This window comes from Populus alba, chromosome 4, assembly GCF_005239225.2.
Source record: "Populus alba chromosome 4, ASM523922v2, whole genome shotgun sequence".
NCBI lineage: Eukaryota > Viridiplantae > Streptophyta > Magnoliopsida > Malpighiales > Salicaceae > Populus > Populus alba.
In genome coordinates this window covers 10,223,817-10,245,875 of record NC_133287.1, presented here as the reverse complement: position 1 = coordinate 10,245,875, position 22,059 = coordinate 10,223,817, and the positions used below count along the sequence as shown (strand labels likewise).

The 22,059-nt window shown below is 30.7% G+C and overlaps 2 protein-coding genes across 3 annotated transcripts; both read left to right on the top strand.

Annotated features, from left to right (window-relative positions):
* Positions 1–3,476: 3,476 nt before the first annotated feature.
* LOC118039033 (6-phosphogluconate dehydrogenase, decarboxylating 2) lies at positions 3,477–6,212 on the top strand. Of its 2 annotated transcripts, none has more exons than XM_073408747.1 (3): positions 3,477–3,588; positions 3,691–3,741; positions 4,403–6,212. In XM_073408747.1, exons 1-3 carry the CDS (start codon positions 3,544–3,546, stop codon positions 5,891–5,893), a joined length of 1,587 nt encoding a protein of 528 aa, XP_073264848.1. In that variant the 5' UTR covers positions 3,477–3,543; the 3' UTR covers positions 5,894–6,212. The 2 variants fall into 2 exon arrangements, with proteins under 2 accessions (XP_073264848.1, XP_034901488.1); XM_035045597.2 differs by having other exon boundaries at positions 3,488–3,588; positions 4,420–6,212.
* A 7,396-nt stretch (positions 6,213–13,608) lies between these two features.
* Positions 13,609–15,350, top strand: LOC118039032 (6-phosphogluconate dehydrogenase, decarboxylating 2). The gene has a single exon (XM_035045595.2). It carries the CDS (start codon positions 13,609–13,611, stop codon positions 15,073–15,075), a length of 1,467 nt encoding a protein of 488 aa, XP_034901486.1. The 3' UTR covers positions 15,076–15,350.
* Positions 15,351–22,059: the final 6,709 nt, after the last annotated feature.

Below are 22,059 nucleotides of genomic sequence, written 5' to 3'. Positions count from 1 at the left end.
AAATTGAAAAAAAAAAGGTCAATAAAAAAAAACATAATATTGAACAATAAAATCAAATCAAAGATAAAAAGGAAAAAAGAAAAGCCAAAGAAGATTTATTTTATTATTATATAACATGTCGTCCGCCTTTTTTTTTCCTAAAAAAAAGCTTATAGCAAACAACACATATTTTGTCTATCCAGAATCTAACAATCATCGTGGCTATTGGAATTTCAAGGATTTTTTTAACATAAAAATTTATTTTCAATTTATTTTCATTCAAAAATATATAATAAATACCTTTAAAACTACAAAAAAACTATTTTATCAACCCAAAAAGGGTTCTAAAATACAAAATCAAATTGGACAACATTTTCTTTCTCGATTCCGATCTACTTTTTCATGCAAGATGAATCAAAAAAACATCAATGAAATCTTTTTTATTAAAAGAAATTTGTTGAAACCAATATCAATTTTTTTATCGACAGAATATGGCTAAATCCATTGAAATGTTTAGAAAATGATTCTTAAAACCAAAATTAAAATTATAAAAGTTATAGGGAAAATGAAGAAAGAAAAAGGGAAAGTACGTGAAAATAAATAAAAAATTGGCTGAGGATGAAAAAAAATATATGGTCAAGGTTGAAAAATATATATATATGAATTGCTACAATGTGTTCAGAATATTTTATAATGTAAATTATTTTTATTTACTTCATTTCTTCATTTACTCAATAGACGTCAAACACTCAAATATATTCCCAAATGTGCTTAAAAAAAAAGCCTAAAACATTTGGGCCGTTTTTTCAAATTACAAAGTACAGCTTTGCGCCTTTGCAGCAACATGTAAAACTCCAACTTGTTCTAAGCTTAAAGTAAATAGTTGCATATATCATTTGGGAACAGTACGAGATATGGTATGTGAATAGAACTAAAATATAACACTAAATATTTAGATTCAAACTAGATGGGTGGCCTGCGTTGTGTCGTTGGGATGATTAAAATGTTTTATAATGTAAAAACAATATGTAAAGACTTCGTAAAAAGGCATTAAAAAAAAAACTTTGATAATTGTCTTGACTATATTTAATAAGTTCGATAAATTTAAATAGTAAAAATAAAAAAATACAATTATAATAAATAATCTGGAAAAGAAAATTGACAACGAAAAAGCGATGTTCATACGAAACCGAAGCTTTAAAGAATCAAGGAAAATTCTAAGAGTCACGTTGGTTCAATTAATTTAATAATATAATTAAAAATAAATCAACAATAAATAAAGTGATAAAAATGACAATAATTAGCTATGAAAAATAAGTTGCTAATATAGTACATGAAAGAAGAAGAAAGAAAAGCCCATTTTAAGACTCATCGTTGCTCTATAATGGATACCGTCTTACCACTAGAAAGAGCTCACCGAATCAGTTCCAATACCACTATAAAAAGCTTGATGATGACATTGAAACAAGTCGTACACGTTGTAAGAGTAAAAACACATATAACAAACACAAAATATCACAAAACAAGTATCCCATGCTTATATTTAATCAATTAATTTAATTTAACAAAAAAAAAAAAGAAGCTAAATTTAACAACAAATGACAAATAAAAAAAACTTGAGATAACTTAGGTTATTTTCAAAACCAATGAAAATTTATATGGAAAGCGAATAAAAAAATAACAAAGTCTAATCTCCAATTAAATAAATGTCAAATGATGAAACTAAAAAAAACATGAGTTTAAAATAAAAAAAAATAATAAGCAAAGCCGGATGAATCTTCTAGACCTAGGTTAATCCCCTAAGATCGCAATCTGTGAAATTTTAAACCTAAGTTCAATCAAGAAACTCAATTCTCAACAAATTTAATTTTCAAATGTGAAATCAAAAAACAAATATCAATCTAAAAAAAATTACCAAAGTAAAAAAAAAAAAAAAAGAATTAGGATTAAATCTGATAAGAAAAAAATTGATGCAGTTGAAAAAACTTTCTCAAATAGAACAAATAGCAATCAAAATAGGATGCAGTTGAAAAAAAATCAATTTTATAAATTATTTTAAATTAAATAAATAATAATCAAAAGAACATGGATCAAATCTGAAGAAAAAAACAAATTAAAGAACTGCTTTAAAAATTTTAAGGGTCAGGTGCGAATCGAGAAGGAGAGAGAAAAGAAAAAAAAAAACATCTTCGATACCAAACCAGTGGTCTGTCGGCCAAATGTGCTGCTCAAGTTTATATTTTGAATGACTAAATTACTCCTAAATCAACTTGATTATAAAAAAAAAAAAAAAAAAAAAACATAATGAAAATACAAAAAAGCTCCTATTGTGCTTACAAAAGAAAAAAAAGATGAATAAGCATCTAGAAGCAAGATTAACAATTTTTGTTTTTTAGGGCTTTGAAGTCATTTTACTATGCAAAAATTATATGAGAAAATCGATTTACCTTGATCAATTTTATATAACTAATTGATTATAATGAAAAGATTAACTGGTAGGTCAAACTTTAATAATGTAAAGGAAAATTTATCATTACATTTTTTATATGAATAATAATTTGTGTTTGTGTGCATAGTAACTTTGCTAAGAGACTTAGTATTTTTGTTAATTTATTTTAATGATATTTTTATAATAATTGATGATAAAAAGATAATAATATATGTGTTGTATTATAAATCAGCCCATTAACCCAAAAATGTATAATTGGATGGGATTTAATACTTCCATGGCAATGATATAATATTTATGATCTATACTTCCATGCAAAAAGAGTGATCAATAACTTCTTAATGAGATATCAATCTTAATCTCCTTTTAATTCTTTGTATTTTTTTGCATTAAATTCTTAGTGGTAAAATTAATAGAACAAATCGCACTTTTACTACTAAATTATATTTATTATGATGCAATTATTGTATATAAACAAGCTTTTATATTGAGTAAAAGAAATTTAAAATACTTAATTGGCAACCACCAATAATTATTAAAAGGTTATTTTAAATATAGAAACAAATATAAAATAAAAAAAATATTTATACTCATAAAAATATATTTAACTAACCATAAAATAACCTTTTCAATTCTCTCTTTTATTTCTCTTTTCTCGTTATATTTATCTCTCTCATGTTAAATAAGTATTGATAATTATTCTTTGATAAAATTTCTCCGTCCACAACATGACTTGTGTCATATGGTTGAGGGAAAAATCAATTTTCTTTCCATTATAAATTCCATTCAACCTCTTAAAAATTTAAAAATTAAGTAAAAATCCCAAGTTCTAATTTGTTTCCTTTGAGATAAACTCAAGACATTTCTTTAAAAAAAAATGCCAACTTAAATTAATGACATTCTTCTCGATTCAAGCCTGTTCTTTCGAAATAAAAGAAACCAACCATGGGCACTTAAAGATAGGTAGGCCCATCAGTCACCCCTTCTAAAAATTGGGCTCATGATATGGAAAAGGTAGCAAAATAAAAGGCAACGGTCACCAACTCCCATTTCCTACCAACCAATTAGAGAATACTATGGGTGGCCAAATTTGACCCGCTTATTAATTCAGACAAATGAAGAGCAGATCATCATCAAGTCTTTTTTGTTATTTCCACCCGGTAAGCAATTTCTACTCTTATGTACCTTCCCTTCTTTCTTTCTGTTTTTAACATTATTGTTGTCAACTATCAACTAATTTCTCTTGTCTTTTCGATTCCCAGATCTTTGATTTTCCTGGGTTTTCCTTAATTTCTCCTGAATCCATTTCCAAGGTGCGTACTTTTTTTGTTTGCTTTATGACAAAGATGGTACTTTCTTAGTATATTCTTGTCTTGTAATTATATATTTTTTTTGCTTTAGAGATCTGAGTGGAGAATATAATTGTCAGGATTTAGTTTATAACAATTCCTATTAGCTTCCAAGTTTGGCTTTTGATTTTTTAATGTTTCTGAGATTTATTAAGGAATTGATGATCTGGGATTTGCAGATCTCTGCATGATCTTGCTAGTGAATTTGGTTTTGTTGTGATCATAGTACAGTTTGAAAAGTCAAAGTTTTTAATGATTTCTTTGATGAACTTGTGAAATTCTTGATCAGATTCTTGTTGAACAGCTTCGTTGGTTCTTCTCATTTTTTAAAAGTTGATTACTTTCAAATTAAACGGATTGATCCATTGTTTTTTTCTAATCATGGCCTTCTGAGTAACAGGTCGAATTAAGTTTCATTTGAAAATCTTACCGTCATTTGTTTTGATCTTTAACTTTAGGCCTCGCAATATGTTCCAAAATTGAAAGGAATGTGAAAGAAATATGTTTGCTAGCATTTATTTTAACAATCCAAACTCTTTATTTATTTATTTATTTATATTTTTTTTGCCAAGATTCTTGAATTGCTTTTAGCGTTTCACAAACTTTTTGGAATTTATCTCATTAGAGAGATCATATTGTCAGGCTAACTATGGCTGCTGCCACAAAGCCAACAAGAATAGGCCTCGCTGGTCTGGCTGTCATGGGCCAGAATCTGGCCCTTAATATTGCGGAGAAAGGCTTCCCCATTTCGGTTTATAATCGGTCTACCTCCAAAGTTGATGAGACTGTTGAGAGGGCTAAAAAAGAGGGAGATCTTCCCTTATATGGCTTCCATGATCCTGAATCTTTTGTGAAGTCAATCCAAAAGCCTCGAGTGATAATTATGCTTGTCAAGGCAGGGTCACCTGTTGATCAAACCATAAAGACTCTTTCTGCCTACTTGGAGAAGGGAGATTGTATCATTGATGGTGGAAATGAGTGGTATGAGAACACTGAGAGGAGAGAAAAGGCTATGGCTGAATTGGGCTTGCTCTACCTTGGAATGGGAGTTTCAGGTGGTGAAGAGGGTGCACGTAATGGACCTTCAATGATGCCTGGAGGTTCCTTTGAGGCTTTCAAGTACATTGAAGACATTCTTCTTAAAGTGGCAGCTCAAGTTCCTGATAGTGGCCCGTGCGTGACTTACATCGGCAAAGGCGGTTCTGGTAATTTTGTCAAGATGGTTCATAATGGAATTGAATATGGCGATATGCAATTGATTGCTGAAGCTTATGATGTACTAAAATCAGTTGGAAAGTTGTCAAATGAAGAACTCCATAGTGTTTTTGCAGAATGGAACAAGGGTGAGCTTCTTAGCTTCTTGATTGAAATCACTGCAGATATATTTGGAATTAAAGATGATAAGGGGGAAGGATATCTGGTTGACAAGGTTTTGGACAAAACTGGCATGAAGGGTACAGGTAAATGGACTGTGCAGCAAGCTGCTGATCTATCCGTAGCAGCTCCTACAATTGCATCTTCTTTGGATGCAAGGTTCCTCAGTGGTTTGAAGGAGGAACGCGTTGAGGCTGCTAAAGTCTTCAAAGCAGGTGGTTTTGGGGATATTTTAACTGGCCAAGTGGTGGATAAGAAGCAGTTGATTGATGATGTCAGACAAGCTCTTTATGCATCCAAGATTTGTAGTTATGCACAGGGGATGAATCTGATCCGTGCAAAGAGTATTGAGAAGGGATGGGACTTGAAATTGGGAGAACTGGCTAGGATTTGGAAGGGTGGTTGTATTATCCGAGCTGTATTTCTGGACTGGATCAAGAAGGCATATGATAGGAATCCTGATCTTGCTAACCTTCTAGTGGATCCAGAGTTTGCAAAGGAAATTATTGAGCGCCAGTCTGCGTGGCGCAGGGTTGTGTGTCTTGCAATCAACTCCGGTATTAGCACTCCTGGTATGTCATCCAGTCTCGCTTATTTTGACACCTACCGGAGGGGAAGGTTGCCTGCAAATTTGGTCCAAGCTCAAAGAGATTATTTTGGTGCGCATACATATGAAAGGGTTGACGTGGAAGGATCTTTCCATACTGAATGGTTCAAGATTGCTAGGCAGTTGAAGAATTAAACCGTTCCTTGGTTCTATCAAGCTTAATCAAGACTCTCAATAAGACAATAACTTCTCCCCTGGACTCTATGCTGGGTACAACTTTCGCCACCCCTATTTCATGAGATTCATCTCGATCCATTCGAATATTTAGACCCTTTTCCATTCTTCTATATGTTGTGGTTTTTCTTGGCGGTTCTACTGCTCTGTATTTTAGCGCCACCAGGTTCCTCATTTAAGCGCTTCGTGGCTCTTTTCTGGTTTGAAGAGATATGTAATGGTGCTCTTGAGGAGCAGTTTGAAATCAGATATTCGAGCAATAATTTCTCTTTCGGTGGTATTCCTTGCTTTGCTGTTCTTCAGCAATTTATTTACTTTACAATATTGCCATGCAATGGATGTTGGTTTATACTTTTCCGGATTTACATTTGAATTTATTACTTATAAGGCGGGTAAAATGTTTGAATGCTGCAACAATTACTTGATTTCATTTGTTATATAGCCAGATAAACCCATGCTATGCCAACTTTTCACCAAGTAACAAAAACCAAACCTTGCATGAGGGTTTTTTTTTTTTTTTTTTTTTAGAGTTCAAGATGAGGCTCTTGGCGTTTCTGTTTAAATATATTGATATTAAAAATAATTTTTTAAAATAAAAAATATTATTTATTTTAATATATCATAGAAAAAAAAAAGAAAAAAAAAAGAGCGGTGGTTGGCGTGATCGCGATTATCAAGTTTACTTTTATCAAAAAATCAGGAGGCTATGTTCTGTGGGCATGAAACCGACAGTTCAGTTATGGAATTCGAAGCTCGAGCATCTTTGCACTCACCTTGTACAAAATTTAAAGCTCATACATTGTTAGGTAAGAACCCCAAGCTCCCAATTCCCACCTACCAATCAGCTCATGGTACGGATAATTAAAATAATATATAAATTCAGACAAATGAAAAGCTCCATCATCAAGTCTTACGTTTCTGACTATCACTTCTACACGGTAAGCAAATGCTGCTCTTACGTGTTCCTTCCCTTCTTTCTCTTTCTTTAATATTATTGTTTTAAGCTATCTACTAATTTCTCGCCCTTCTTCCATTCCCAGATCTTTAATTTTTCAGAACCCATTTCCAAGGTGTGTGCTTTTTCTTATTTGCTTGACAAAGATGCGACTCTTTTTTTTTTTTGTAGTTTTTTTTTTGTTTTTTTATTCTTCGGATATCTGAGTGGAGAAGAAAAAGGAGAAGGGTTTTTATAATCGTCAGGATCTAGTTGATAACAACTCATGTTGATTTTTAGTTGATAGTGTCAATGTGTATGGATTAAAAATATAAGAATAATAGACTGCTTATACGTGAGTGCAGGAAACATAGAATAAAAATAGACATGCACAGGAAACACAACTAAAAATAGACATGCGGTATAGGTGAGGATCTAGTTATTTTTCGTTGAGAAAAACTCATGTTAGCCTCCAAGTTTTGGCTTTTGATTTGCCTGCGGTATGCTAGAAGTTAATTTTTAAAGTAAAAAACAAATTACAATGGAGCTATTAGGCATCTTTTAGTTCCAAAATTAAATTTTAATTCTTAAATAAAAATTTATTACATATATTTAATTAAATAAATAAAAAATTATATAAGTAAATAGGTATTAAAAAGAGTTGTTAGCATTATCTAAAAACCATACTAGAAAGACAAGATATAGATGCTGATTAAGATTCTTATTTTTGTGCTGCAATAAACTACTTTATTTATTTATATATCAATATTTTTTTTGTAAGAAATATAATAATTTAAATTCCATGGAAACAAAATAATTTACTATTCTAATCCCTTCTTTTCTTATCAATTTGTTTTCCTCTAAAACAAATATAGCTTTTATGTGCTATGAGCTTTATTTGATAAAAAAAAAACAATTAGAATAAATATCAAATAAAATTTGGACCCTTTGAAATAATGGTAAAAAAGAAAAAGCAAATCTCTAATCAAAACCTCATTATCTTATTAATGCACTTCCTTTTTTCTGGATTGTTTTCCTAAATATTAAAAAATAACTTTTAATAAATAAAAAAAATATTAATTTTGATAATGTCAATGTGTATGAATTAAAAATATAAGAATAATAGACTGCTTGCACAAACTTTTTGTAGTCTAATTTGCTATCTAATTATACGTTTGTGCAGGAAACATAGAATAAAAATAGACATGCACAGGAAACACAACTAATAAAGCTTTAGAAAAAAAAAAAATAGTATTGATGGGCTGGACAAAAAGAGCTCTAACTACTATTATAAAAACAATGTCATTATATTATTAAATAGAACATTTAATAGAATAAGCAAATGATACATTGTTAGCTTTTATTATTATTATTATTATTTAAAAAAACAAATGATATGTATTTATTATTGACTTTTAGGCAACCCAAGGTGCCTAGGAAGTCTACTCTCAACTAGTATTATTAAATCCGGCCTGGCCCGGCAAGTAGATTGAGATTCAATCGATCATGTGGCTGGACCAGTCTAGGTGTAATAAAAGACCGGCTGTAGTAACAGCTCGGCCAAACTCTGGCGACTCGATAGATCAACCCATGACCCGAGTGAACTCGGACGAGACCCGTTTGTTTTTTTTAAAATGTGAGATTTGAAACTTATTAATATATATACTCTGTGTTTCCAAGAAAAAAGTCATATTTTTTCAAAGTAGGATAAAAAACATTTGGTTTAAATACTTCAACTTAAAAAGATAACACCTTTCATATATTTACTCTATGTTCCCAAGAAAAAAAATCATGTTTTTTCAATGTGGGATAAAAACCTTTTGTTTAAATATTTCAACTTAAAAGGATAACATTGTATCTTTTCAATTTGGGATTTAAAGCCTTTTTGTATATATACTCTATGTTTCCATGAAAAAAAATTATGTTTTTTCAATATGCGATTTGAAACCTATTAGTATATATGCTCTATGTTCCAAAAAAAAAAATTATGTTTTTTCAATATGAGATAAAAAAACCTTTTGGTTTAAATACTTCAATTTAAAAGGATAACATAGTATTTTTTCAATATGGAATTTGAAGCTCTTTTGTACATCTACTCTATGTTTCCATGGAATAAGTTATGTTTTTTTAATATAGGATAAAAAAAAAATTTGATTTAAATACTTCAACTTAGAAACTTAACATAATATCTTTTTAATGTGGGATAAAAAAACTTTTTAAAATATTCTTTTAAACTTCATTGTTTATAATATATATAACCTATATTTACATTGATTTTTTCATATATATATATATATATATATATATATATATATATATATTAATTTTTTCTTGGTTGACCCGAGTTGACCCATGAAACCCGAGACCTGAACCCTTGGCTAGGTCAACCTCCAAGCCGGGTTTAATAACTATGCTCTCAACCTCTTAGACCTAATAAACTTATTTTACAAGCTTTTCACACACACACACACACATATATATAACTCGTGTACCTCAACAAACCCATATATAACCTCTTCAATTAGTCACAAAACTGAAAAAAAAATATCCTGAATAAAAAGTTTCTCGAATCCTAATCTATTTTGCTGACAAGATGAATGATTAAAAAACACCATAATGAAATAAATCTCATCAAATGAAATTAATTGTTACTAAGATTGATTTTTTTATTACTAGAATGTTGTCAGCCGATAACTTTCTCTTTCAGTCCTTATTTTTTAGCGACTTTCTCTCTCTTATCTCAAATTCAGGGACTAAAATGTAATAAAATAAAATTTTGGTCCAAAACATAAAATGCTAAAAATAAAGGGACCAAAAGAGAAGTCAATGGAGAATATGTTGACAAAAAGAGAATTTCTTGCGTGAATTTTGGTTAAGCCATACTGATTTTATTTTATTTTTGGTTTTTAGTTTGATCTTTTCTTTTTTAATTGCATCTTTATGCTACAAATTTAAAATTCATCTCATTAAATCGGCCTCTAATCAAGTTTGAAAATCTAATCAAAAACTTTAACTCTAAAGAATACACAAATAAAAGAGATCATAAACTAAAAAAAAAAAAAAGTGGTTATATTTGAAAAATTATTGCCACTAATAATAAATGGTTTTCATTTTTATATGAAATCGATACAAATACATCTAATTCATATAAAATATAAGAGGAAGAAAATTCAAGATAAATCAAACTAAACTTTTCAAATTATCATGCAACTAAAAAAATATAAAAAGATTAACCATTATTTATAAAACAAAGCTGATTCAATTTGTTTAAAAAAATAAGATAAATGACATAAAATCAATATTTAAATATAAATAACTAATGAAAAAAAAATTAAAAAAATACAAAAAGGCCAAATGTTGATGGGCTAGGTCCACACACTTTGCGTTAATTAAAAGCTCAAGCCTGCACTTTTTTTTTTTTCTCGTTTTTGATAGGTCGTTTGCAATGATAAGTGGTCTATTGCTAACTAGCCCTTTTCTTGTCACCTTTAATGATTGGAAAATCAAGAGTCCATGTTTTTCAATCCCTTAAACTCAATTTTCTGTTTGTTTTTACCTCATAACATCTTCATAAGATAATATAAACCTAAAAAAAACAACTTAATAAACCAAAAAACACCTCAAAATCACTCTAAAAAAAAATCAACCATATAAAAAAATCAAATGAAACTTGATCTATTTTTTCCATCATGTTTAGAGAAAAAAAAACCACATTTTTGCATTTCTCTCAAGAAGAGGAATCCATTGACATAAATATCCTCACTTTTAGTAGCTAAAATTTGAATAACCAACGACTTTCACTTCCTTTCACTATATTTTTGGTGAGTTTCTCTCTCATATATCAAACTGGGAAACTAAAAAAGGGATTAATATGAATTTTTAAATCAAAATAAAAATTTTAAAAACCTTGAGACTAGCCATGTATTTTTTGCTTGTTTTACATTTTCATCCTCTCTCTTTTAATTTTTTTTTCTTTCCACTAAAATTTAAAATTTTATTTCAAATAATTATGTCAAAAAAAGAATTAAATGCAAAAAGGAAACAAAATATAAGGATAAATTTTTTAAAAAAATGAAAAAAAAAGTTGGTTATCAATGTAAAAAGATCTTTTGCTCGTGATATGTTGAAGATCAATTCATCTTTTTTATAATGTAAAAAAATTCCAAGTGTTGCTAATGTATTTCTTGTAGAAAAAAAAATTAAATCTTATGGGAATTGACCCAAAGGAACTCAGTTGGGTTGACGGATTCAAAAACAACTCAAACAACCAATAAAAATGTAATTTAACTACAAAAATTCTAGATGATTATTTAAAAAAAAAATATTAAGATGACAATATATTGGATTGAGTTGGGTCAAGTCAATCCAGGTTAACCTATAAAGCTCACGAATCAAGTCACAAGATCATGATAACCCCACCCTATATAAAACAAGTAGAAATTAAGTTATGAAGCTCAATTTTAAATTAATCTAATATTAAAGGATAAAATTTAAAAAAAAATATCAATTAAAAAAAATGATCTGAATCAACATGAGTTAACCTACAAAACTCATGACCCTCAATGTTGAAGGCTAGAAATTAAAAAAAAAAACAAACAGCTAAAAAATAAGTCAATCGAGTTAATATGTCAAATTAACTTGCAATACGGGTCATGAATTTGAAATAAACACTTAAAAGGCAAACCACAAAAAAATAATGGACAGTAAAAGGCAAAACAAAACATAGATTAAAAAAAACAATCAAAGAAAAAAAAACACTATTTTAATGAATAGTATTTTTTGATGTAGATCATAGTAAAAGCAACATATCTTTTAGTGTTTTTTACTAGCTATTTGACCCATATTTTGTCACATATCAGATTATTTTTTTAAGTAAAAAATAGAATATACAGGCTTTTCCAACGTGTTTTTAGATATTACAAAATTCTCAATCATAAATCAAAATAGTTATAGATGCATTTAATTAAATAAATCAATATTTGATCAAGATATACTTAAAACTAAGATATTTGATCTCGCAACATAAGTCATGTACTCAGTTGTATTTAATAAATTTGTTTCATAAAATAATTTTTTTTATTTTTTCAAATGATTATTCATGCCAATAAAATGTAAAAATAGGTTATTAATGAAAGTGAATTGAATAAAAATATGAAACCTAACTATTAAACAACCCAATATTGAATAGTGAAACTAAGAAAATCAATAATGATAATAAAAAAAGGATTTAAGTCAACATGGGTTTACTTGCCAACTTGACAACCGTGGCCACAAATTTGGGATAACACTAAAGAAATGAAAGTTCAAAAAAATTTAAATGTTGGAAGATAATATTGAAAAAAAAATCTATTTAAAAAAAAGACTAAAGTCAACATGTTTTAACATTTAAAACTAATGACTGTGGTCATGAAGCTAGGTTTGACCACATATATAAGGCAAAAAGAAAAAAAAAATAAAGCAAACATCTTCATAAAAAAATGTTGAGTGATGAAATTTAAAAATATTATTTAAAAAAAAAATAAAAAAATATTCGAGTCAACCCGAGTTAATCCACCAACCTCGAGCTGATGGATATAAGATTAAGATAACCCTACATAAAGTAAAGTGAAAAAAAAAAAACCAATACATAAAAATTAAATGTTAAAGAATAAAATTTAAAATAAATCAATTTTATAAAACGACCTCAAAAAGACAAAGTCAACCCGTGTTAAGTTTTAAAAACTCATTACACTAGTCACAAGGCCAGTACTAACCTTATAGAAGGCAAACAAAAAAAATATTCTTAATAAAAAAAATATTGAGGGATGAAATTAAAAATATGCAATAAAAAAATACAAAAAATAGCAATAAAAAGAATAATAACCAAACTCAATATAAAAATAAATTAAATTTAAATGTTGTGGGATGAAATTTTAAAAAAATTCAATTAGTAAAATGGTTAAAAAATAAAACGAATAAGAATCAAATTTGATATAAAGATCAAGTTAAAACAAATGATGAGAGGGGAATTGAAGAAGAAAAATCAATAAAAATAAAATAAAAAATAAAACAAACAATAATCAAAAGAATAATGATTAAATTGGATATAAAAAAATTAATAGAACATATTCATACTTTAAAAAGAAAAAAGAGAGATAAAGGGAGGAAAAGAAAAAAAATCTACCATAGCTCAATCGTTGCTTCGTCGCGCGTACACACATTGTACCACTAGGAAAATGATATTAGATGCATAGTCTACCCAAAAGGTATGAACAACATCCATTTGCATACTCATGCATGGTACGTGCCACCCATTTTTTTATTTTATTTTATTGATATTTTATATTTATAAAAATAATAAACTTCTCTAGTCAATATGAGCAAAAAAAAAAAAAAAAACATTAAGACCAAAAGAACAAAAAGCCCTCGCGAGGAAGTTTTAAATTTCTTGATCCTGAGGACAGTGATGTAATTTTACTTTGCATAAAAAAATGAAATTGTCTTTAAAGTCACTACACATCAATTCATTATTTATTGATCATAATGTTATTTAAGTGATTGTATTTTTCCCAGATAATATAAAATGACTGATCTAACCCCAAAACCTAATGTTATTTATTGATCCTTCTCTTGGGAAAATTGAGGTTTTCATTATGAAATGCTAAGGAAAAACCATATGTGTTTTAGGTTTTCTGTTAATTAATATTAATTAAATTTTCAAAGTTATGGAATTTATCCTCAGATAATTTTGGACAGGGTAACGATGGCCGCACCCCCAAAACCAACAAGAATAGGCCTCGCTGGTCTGGCTGTCATGGGCCAGAATCTGGCCCTTAATATTGCGGAGAAAGGCTTCCCCATTTCGGTTTATAATCGGTCTACCTCCAAAGTTGATGAGACTGTTGAGAGGGCTAAAAAAGAGGGAGATCTTCCCTTATATGGCTTCCATGATCCTGAATCTTTTGTGAAGTCAATACAAAAGCCTCGAGTGATAATTATGCTTGTCAAGGCAGGGTCACCTGTTGATCAAACCATAAAGACTCTTTCTGCCTACTTGGAGAAGGGAGATTGTATCATTGATGGTGGAAATGAGTGGTATGAGAACACTGAGAGGAGAGAAAAGGCTATGGCTGAATTGGGCTTGCTCTACCTTGGAATGGGAGTTTCAGGTGGTGAAGAGGGTGCACGTAATGGAATTTCATTGACGCCTGGAGGTTCCTTCGAGGCTTTCAAGTCCATCGAAGACATCCTTCTTAAAGTGGCAGCTCAAGTTCCTGATAGTGGCCCCTGCGTGACTTACATCGGCAAAGGGGGTTCTGGTAATTTTGTCAAGATAGTTCATAATGGAATTGAATACGGCGATATGCAGTTGATTGCTGAAGCTTATGATGTACTAAAATCAGTTGGAAAGTTGTCAAATGAAGAACTCCGTAGTGTTTTTGCAGAATGGAACAAGGGTGAGCTTCTTAGCTTCTTGATTGAAATCACAGCAGATATATTTGGAATTAAAGATGATAAGGATGAAGGGTATCTGGTTGACAAGGTTTTGGACAAAACTGGCATGAAGGGTACAGGTAAATGGACTGTGCAGCAAGCTGCTGATCTATCCGTAGCAGCTCCTACAATTGCATCTTCTTTGGATGCAAGGTTCCTCAGTGGTTTGAAGGAGGAACGCGTGGAGGCCGCTAAAGTCTTCAAAGCAGGTGGTTTTGGGGATATTTTAACTGGCCAGGTGGTGGATAAGAAGCATCTGATTGATGATGTCAGACAAGCTCTTTATGCATCCAAGATTTGTAGTTATGCACAGGGGATGAATCTGATCCGTGAAATGAGTATTGAGAAGGGATGGGACTTGAAATTGGGAGAACTGGCTAGGATTTGGAAGGGTGGTTGTATTATCCAATCTGTATTTCTGGGCAGAATCAACAAGGCATATGATAGGAATCCTGATCTTGCTAACCTTCTAGTGGATCCAGAGTTTGCAAAGGAAATTATTGACCGCCAGTCTGCGTGGCGCAGGGTTGTGTGTCTTGCAATCAACTCCGGCATTAGCACTCCTGGTATGTCATCCAGTCTCGCCTATTTTGACACCTACCGGAGGGGAAGGTTGCCTGCAAATTTGGTCCAAGCTCAAAGAGATTATTTTGGCGCGCATACATATGAAAGGGTCGACGTGGAAGGGTCTTTCCATACTGAATGGTTCAAGATTGCTAGGCAGTTGAAGAATTAAACCTTTCCTTAGTTCTATCAAGCTTAATCAAGACTCTCAATAAGACAATAACTTCTCCCCTGGACTCTATTTCATGAGATTCATCTCGATCCATTCGAATATTTAGACCCTTTTCCGTTCTTCTATATGCTGTGGTTTTTCTTGGTGGTTCTACTGCTCTGTATTTTAGCGCCACCAGGTTCCTCATTTAAGCTCTTTTCTGGTTTGAAGAGATATGTAATGGTGCTTTTGAGGAGCAGTTTGAAGTCAGATATTCGAGCAATAATTTCTCTTTCGGTGGTATTCCTTGCTTTGCTGTTCTTCAGCAATTTTTTTTTTTCCAGAAACAGAGCTCAAGATGAGGCTCATGGCATCTCTGTTTAACTATATTGATATTAAAAAAAAAAAAAAAAAACGGAGGATGGCGTGATCGCGATTATCAAGTTTACTTTTATCCAAGAATCAGGAGGTTCTGTTCTCTCGACATGAAAACGACAGTTCAGTAATGCATTCAACCTTGTACAAAATTTAAGGCTCATACATCGTTAGGTGAAAACCCCAAGCTCCCAATTCCCACCAACCAATCAGCTCATGGTACGGATAATTAAAATAATATATAAATTCAGATTACTGAGTGGTTCAAGATTGCAAGGCAGTTGAAGAATTAAACCTTTCTTTCTCTAGTGCTGGCAAGCTTGATCAAGACTCTCAATAAAGACAATAAACTCTGCCGGTGGATGTTCTATAGAGAGTACAATAGTTGGTGGATGTTTCTATAATTTATAACTATCTAGTTGGCCCGTTGCACTTGTTGTGCCGTTTGCAGTTATACGTGATCCATCACCTAATTTCCACATTTTAACCACCACTTAGGTGATTGAAAAATCATGCTTGGTTTATTTATTTAAAAACTATTTTAAGTATATTTTTATCAAAATATTTAATAAATATTCTTAAAATCTTAATAAATTAATTTCTCAATTTAAAATATCCAATAAATCAGTAAAAAAAACACAATTAAATAATAAAAAAAGTCTTTCTCAAGCTTGATATAATTTTTTATGACAATACAAAAGTTTAAAAGTATTTCAATGATATTTTTTTAATCAAGAAAAACATATTGATATCAAATTTAGCTTTTTTTTGTTCACTATACCTCACCAACCAACCACTTTCTTTTTCTTCCATCGTTTTTATGTGACTCTCTCTTCTCTGTTAAATTTAAGATTTAAATATGAATAAAATAAAATTTTAAACTGAAAAATAAATGCTTCAAACTAAAAAAAAAAAAAAGAGGAATATGAAAGCTTTCTAAAGGCTAAAATTTTTAAAAAGGCATTATATGAACAATTTAAAAAAAACTCCATATATTTTCTTCCTTGTCAATTTTGGTCCTTGTATTTTTAATTATTTACAATAATAAAATAGATTTTTTTTTTTTACAAAATCAAGCATTAACCAAATATTAGGATTTTTTTGACACTGTTATAACCATATAGAAAATAAATCAAAATAAATTATCAAATTAAACTTTTAATTAATATAATAAGGAAGGACAAAATTTAAAAGAAAAAATCAATCACTAGAGTACAAAAAAAAACTTAAAGGAAAAAAAAACACTATTCAATTCATAGTGCTTTTCTTCATAGGTTATAAGAAAAAACAGATAATTTTTTTTAAAAAAATAATTTTAATGAGGAATTATTAAGTATATTTTTTTGACATTATAAAGGATTCTCTTGGCCTAAAAACTACAGTTCAAGGAAGTGATGTAGTCATAGCCTAAACTTGAGGGAAGGAAGGACAAATATTTCACTTCATTGACTTTTATTTTCTACAATGGCATTGCTGTTGACTTACTGTCGAGTATCATTTGACCTTAACCCTTTGTATAAGTGGAGCTCTCTAGTCTAATTACTTTTTTCTTTTCTTTTCTTTTCTTTTCGTTCTTTTCTCTCTTTTATAAAGCATGCTAATTCTTTTTTTCTTTTTTTTTTCCTCTCTTTATTTTCATTTGAAGAATAGAGGCTTCCTGAATTATGTGTTTTATTATTTAATTAACGACACTAGATTTTATAGTGTGCATTTGAAGGACAGCCCATACTCTGTAGTTTCCTAGCTGTTGCACTTGCATCCCTTGCTCGAAGATTTGGTTATGTAAGGAGCCATTATTCTGTCACTGGAAATGTGCACGTTGCTTCTCATGGTTGGCATTTGTCCTTCTAGGTCGATCACTCTTCTTTCCAGCACAGCATACTCTGTTCATTCATCGCACGCACACACAAAGACATTACAGAAACCATATACAATGCATTGTATCGAGAAGTTCTTGCCGAGAAATTATTGTTTTCTTGTAAACTAACTTGGAATCATTTTATCCTTGAATCTCAATCAACCAAACCAATATTCAATACTCCTGCCAGGAGGGAAAAAAGAAAAAAACTTATTTCCATCCAGAAGAGCATACACTATAGGTTAAATGGATGGAATTTGATGCAACGATCAACATGTGCTGAATGTTGTCAGACAGTAAATCAGATTTATAAACGGTGTATGCTGTTAAATTGAATAGGTGAGAAATAGTTTCTATATTTTGTATCACTTGAATGTGCAGGTCTCAGATTAATTTCATCGATCCAATGAATCTTGAACATAAATATTTTGGAGATAATATCTGGAGTATGTTTCCATTATCTATGATAAAAATTACATTGTTCCCATCTGTCTGTGTCCTTCAAATTTTGTGAATCTTGCTCTCTGCTAAAGGAACCACTACTTGTGTTTTCTGGGAGCATCAAGTTTCCGGCTCTTTTTGGCACTGTCTTCATCACTCTTCTTGTCTTTTTTCTCTGGTTTGGCTGAGGAAAGGAGGTTGAAGAGACCACCCTTGCTGAACTTAAAATGTACTGCCCCATGACCATTCTCATGGGTGTTTTGATGATGGGGACCAGAGGAAGCATCAGAAGCCATGGAGTCATCACTGTCTCCATCAGCAGCAGAGCGATAATTTTTACTCACATTGCGAGCATTGTAGTCATTAGCATCATAACTGCATTCTTCATCATCTTCTTGCATGGGAGAGGCGAGGTACATTGTCCACCCAGATTCGCTGCTGCTGCACCCTTCAGAGCCTAAAATATGTTTGGATGAATCCATTCTGACGAGGGCAGAGTTGAATGAAGCTGAGAAATTCTTGCTGGGAAAATTACTTATGCTGTCTTTATGCTTGGGATGGCTAAAGAAGGGAGGGAGAGACAGACTTGAGAAACAAAGTTGTATTTTGAGGACTACACAAAACCCCTTTTTATGGTGAGCTAGAGTGAGCTTTAACACACATTCATGCCTTCTTTTTTTTTTCCCCTTCATTATTGTCAAAAGCTATCCTTTTTAACAGCCAAAATACAGGTTATCATAAATAAAAAATAAAGGTCTGCAACAACTGAGGTTCTCTGTTGGTCTTTATTTAATTAGAAGACTTAAATAATAAAAGCATTTTCATTTTGTCACTGTCCTCCTAAATGTGAAGCCAGCTTTTAGTGCAGAACTGGTTAGCCTCCACACTTCTCATTTTCCTTTCAAGCCTTTAATTCTCTGTCTTGTCAGAAAGAAAGGTCATATCGCAGAGAGGTACCTAACAGAGTTCTTGATATTCTAGATTAGAAATATGGGAGGCTACCTAAGATCTGCTTGCTTTTGTTCTGTCATTTCTTGTTTTCTGCTTTTAAAGCTGGCTTGTGTCTTTTAGTTTCCTGGATAAGAATGCAGCTAAAGTTTCTTGTTGGTCTCACTGGATCATAGTTAAAAAGTGAAATTAACGTTATCTCAAACAATCCTACTTTAAGAATATTTACGTTACACTTCTCAGTTTTGTTCACATGTAAGAATAAATGGGAAATGCTTGATAGCGGCTTTGTTACATCAGGATGACTTGTTTTTTTGTGTTCTTATTCTCTGTTTCCACCAGGGATTGAGCAAAAACTTTGCGTAAAAATTGGAATTAGAGATGACTCTAGTGCTGATTGGTCGGCCAATTTGGTGTGCTTGGTAGTTGGCAGGTTTATGTTCCTTTAGACTAATAATTCAAATGGCAAAAAAAGCCAAAAAAATTGTATTTTTCATTTTATTTTTAAACATTAGATTGCTTAAAAAACAAATATCATTCAATATATCATAAAATCAATATTTAAAAAAAATATTATATAAATATGTATATATCATATCTTCAATTCATAATTATTTTTATTAGAGTGTCAATAATCTGGTACTAACTTGTCCCCTTGATTATTTTTTTTATTAGAGTGTCAATAATTCATAATTATTTTTTGTTTTGGTTGTTTCCTCTTGATTTGTTATAATTCTAGTTTTTGGGAAACCATATTCTTATAATTGTAAAGGTCTATTGATTTCACTTTAGCTGTTCTCATATTGCATTGTTTATTAAAATAATACAATGTATTTATTTTAATCCTTTTAGCAATTTTTATTATTGGTCAACAATTTGTTTTTCAATCTTATCTTTATAAATTAGGTTAAATAAGATTTCATGCTCACAATTTATTTTGTAATATATTTTCTATAGGGTTTTTAAAATGTCAAAAAAAATATTTTAACATTAAATTGTTGTTTGATTTGGCAAGATAAAATTTAATTATATTAATTAAGAAAATTAAAACTTTGAGGACAAAAACTAACTATAGAAAATTAATTTAATTACATGCATTGAGCCTTCTATAGTTTGTTTTTTTATTTTTTTATTTTTTAAAAAAATTATATTTTATATCCTAAAGTTTATAACTTCATAACACTTTATATCCTCGTGCTGCCGTGCCATACAAAATCTTTAAAAAAATATCAAGAACACCATTATATTTCATTTAATGACTAAATAGCCATTATAATATTAATATTACAACTTTGCCATTAATCTATCAAAACCCTAACCTCTATAGTCTTCTTCTTCTTCTTCTTCTTCTTCTTAATATCTAGTAAGCCCATAAGAAATAATTGAAGCCATTTTTTTCCCTTCCTTTTCCTTTTCAAATATGCAAAAAGCTTGGGTGGTTGGTAATTAAACAATGGCAACCAATTCAATCCCAAATTTACCAAGAAATTCCAGCAACCTATCACACCCCTTTAAGAACCTAAATTAACCAAGCAATCCCTCTTCATCTTCCTCTCTTTCCAACCATATCAACCATAAAAACACACATTTTCTAACCAAAATTATTTTGGGGCTCATTTTCCATCTCTCTTCAGCTAAACATAAAACCTTAGTCACCAAACTGTTGTTCTAAGATATTTGAAAGCTTGTTTACATTCTCAATAAATTCTCCAATAACTATTTCATTCAGATCCTAGTACAAGTTTGTTCTAATTGTTGGCTATGCTTATCTGGGTAAAGCTTGCAATTAAGCATTACACGATCAGAAAGCCTTCTTGTTTATGAATATGTGCTGAATCAAAGCCTTCATGATTGGTTGGAGACTTGTATTTTGGTTTGTCAGGGTTGTATATGTGTGGATATGTTGTTACAATAATCATACTTCAATAACTGGAGATTAGCTTGCTTGATTGCAGTTTTCTTTATGAAATAGTGAAAAAATATTTTCCAGCGAGCAACAAACAAGGCTTTAGAAGGTCTTTTTGGCTCTCACAAACTTTTCAACAAACAGGCTGCTATCTGTAATAAATTCGTAATGATTTTCAATAATTCAGAGGTGAACTTATCTTATCATGATCAATTTATCCGACAATTCATTTACAAAACTATCTAATATATTAATATATGAACCTAGATCAATTTAATGGTAGATTAACCTTTTTCTTAACGGATTGAACATTTTTGTCCAATTCTTAAAATACTATATATCCGAAATACTTTATTTATTTTTAAATTACTATCCAAGCTTATATAGCCATGCTTTTTCTTTTTTAAATTAGTCTAGGAGGTCTTTTCCACTCTTACAAATTTTCAACAGACAGGCTGCTATCTTAAAATTATCATATCTTGATCAATGTCATCATATCTTGATCAATTTCAACCCACAATCGCTTTGTTTGATCCAGTGGGGCCCTCTTGTTAAATAATGACAATCATGCATCATTGCTTCGCAATATTGATGTTTTCATGTTCTTCTAGCAGGAGCACCAGCCTTCCAAGCTCCATGAAAGCATGGACTATTTCTTAAGATGTGTTTGCAAATATTTCCCTTTCATTTCTTGCCATCCAAATGATAAATGTGCCCAACGATATAATCACACCTAGACAGAATTTGTACATCAGCTCCTGTTAGAGCAACAGCGTAAATGCCACCCCACCCCCATTATGCACAGTTCAATTACCACCTTTTTCTCAGTCAATTTCAACTAGAACATCATTAACCCTTTTGCGCTTTCATGCCGCCGCATCCACTAACATTAAGCAATATTCTCAATCACCGACACTTTTAAATTGGGCTTTTAGCATATGATTTTTTTAAAAAAAAATAGGTGAAAACCTGAAGGTCATGCAACAGGTAATTAACTTTAGTGAGAAGAGTATTACCCTTTGAGACAATATCACCCATTGATTTTAAAATAAAAGAAGCAAGATTACAAAAAGCAACATAGATAGCAATCGTGGGCCTCTATTTCTGGTGAAAACGATTATGAAGCATCGATTTCAAGCTTTCCCTCTTCTTATTGCTCTAAAATTCTTTCTTTTCTTTTTTCCTAACCTACAATATGAAATCTAAAGTACATGTTCACATACACGCTTGGGTGGACTTTTGGTTGGCTTGGTTAGATAATTGTTGTTGTTATGGTGGTGGTAAAAGAGGTGGAGGGGTTACTATTTATGGCGGTGATGGAGGAGGAATGGTGGAGGAGATAGGAAGATAAGGTAGGTTGGGAGTGGTGGAAATTGCTTCTGTGATTTTCCTCCTCTTTTACCCGTCTTTAACCTGGTATTTTTCAAATAGTATTATTTTCTCAACAGTTTCATACTATTGTGCTATTTGTTTTTTG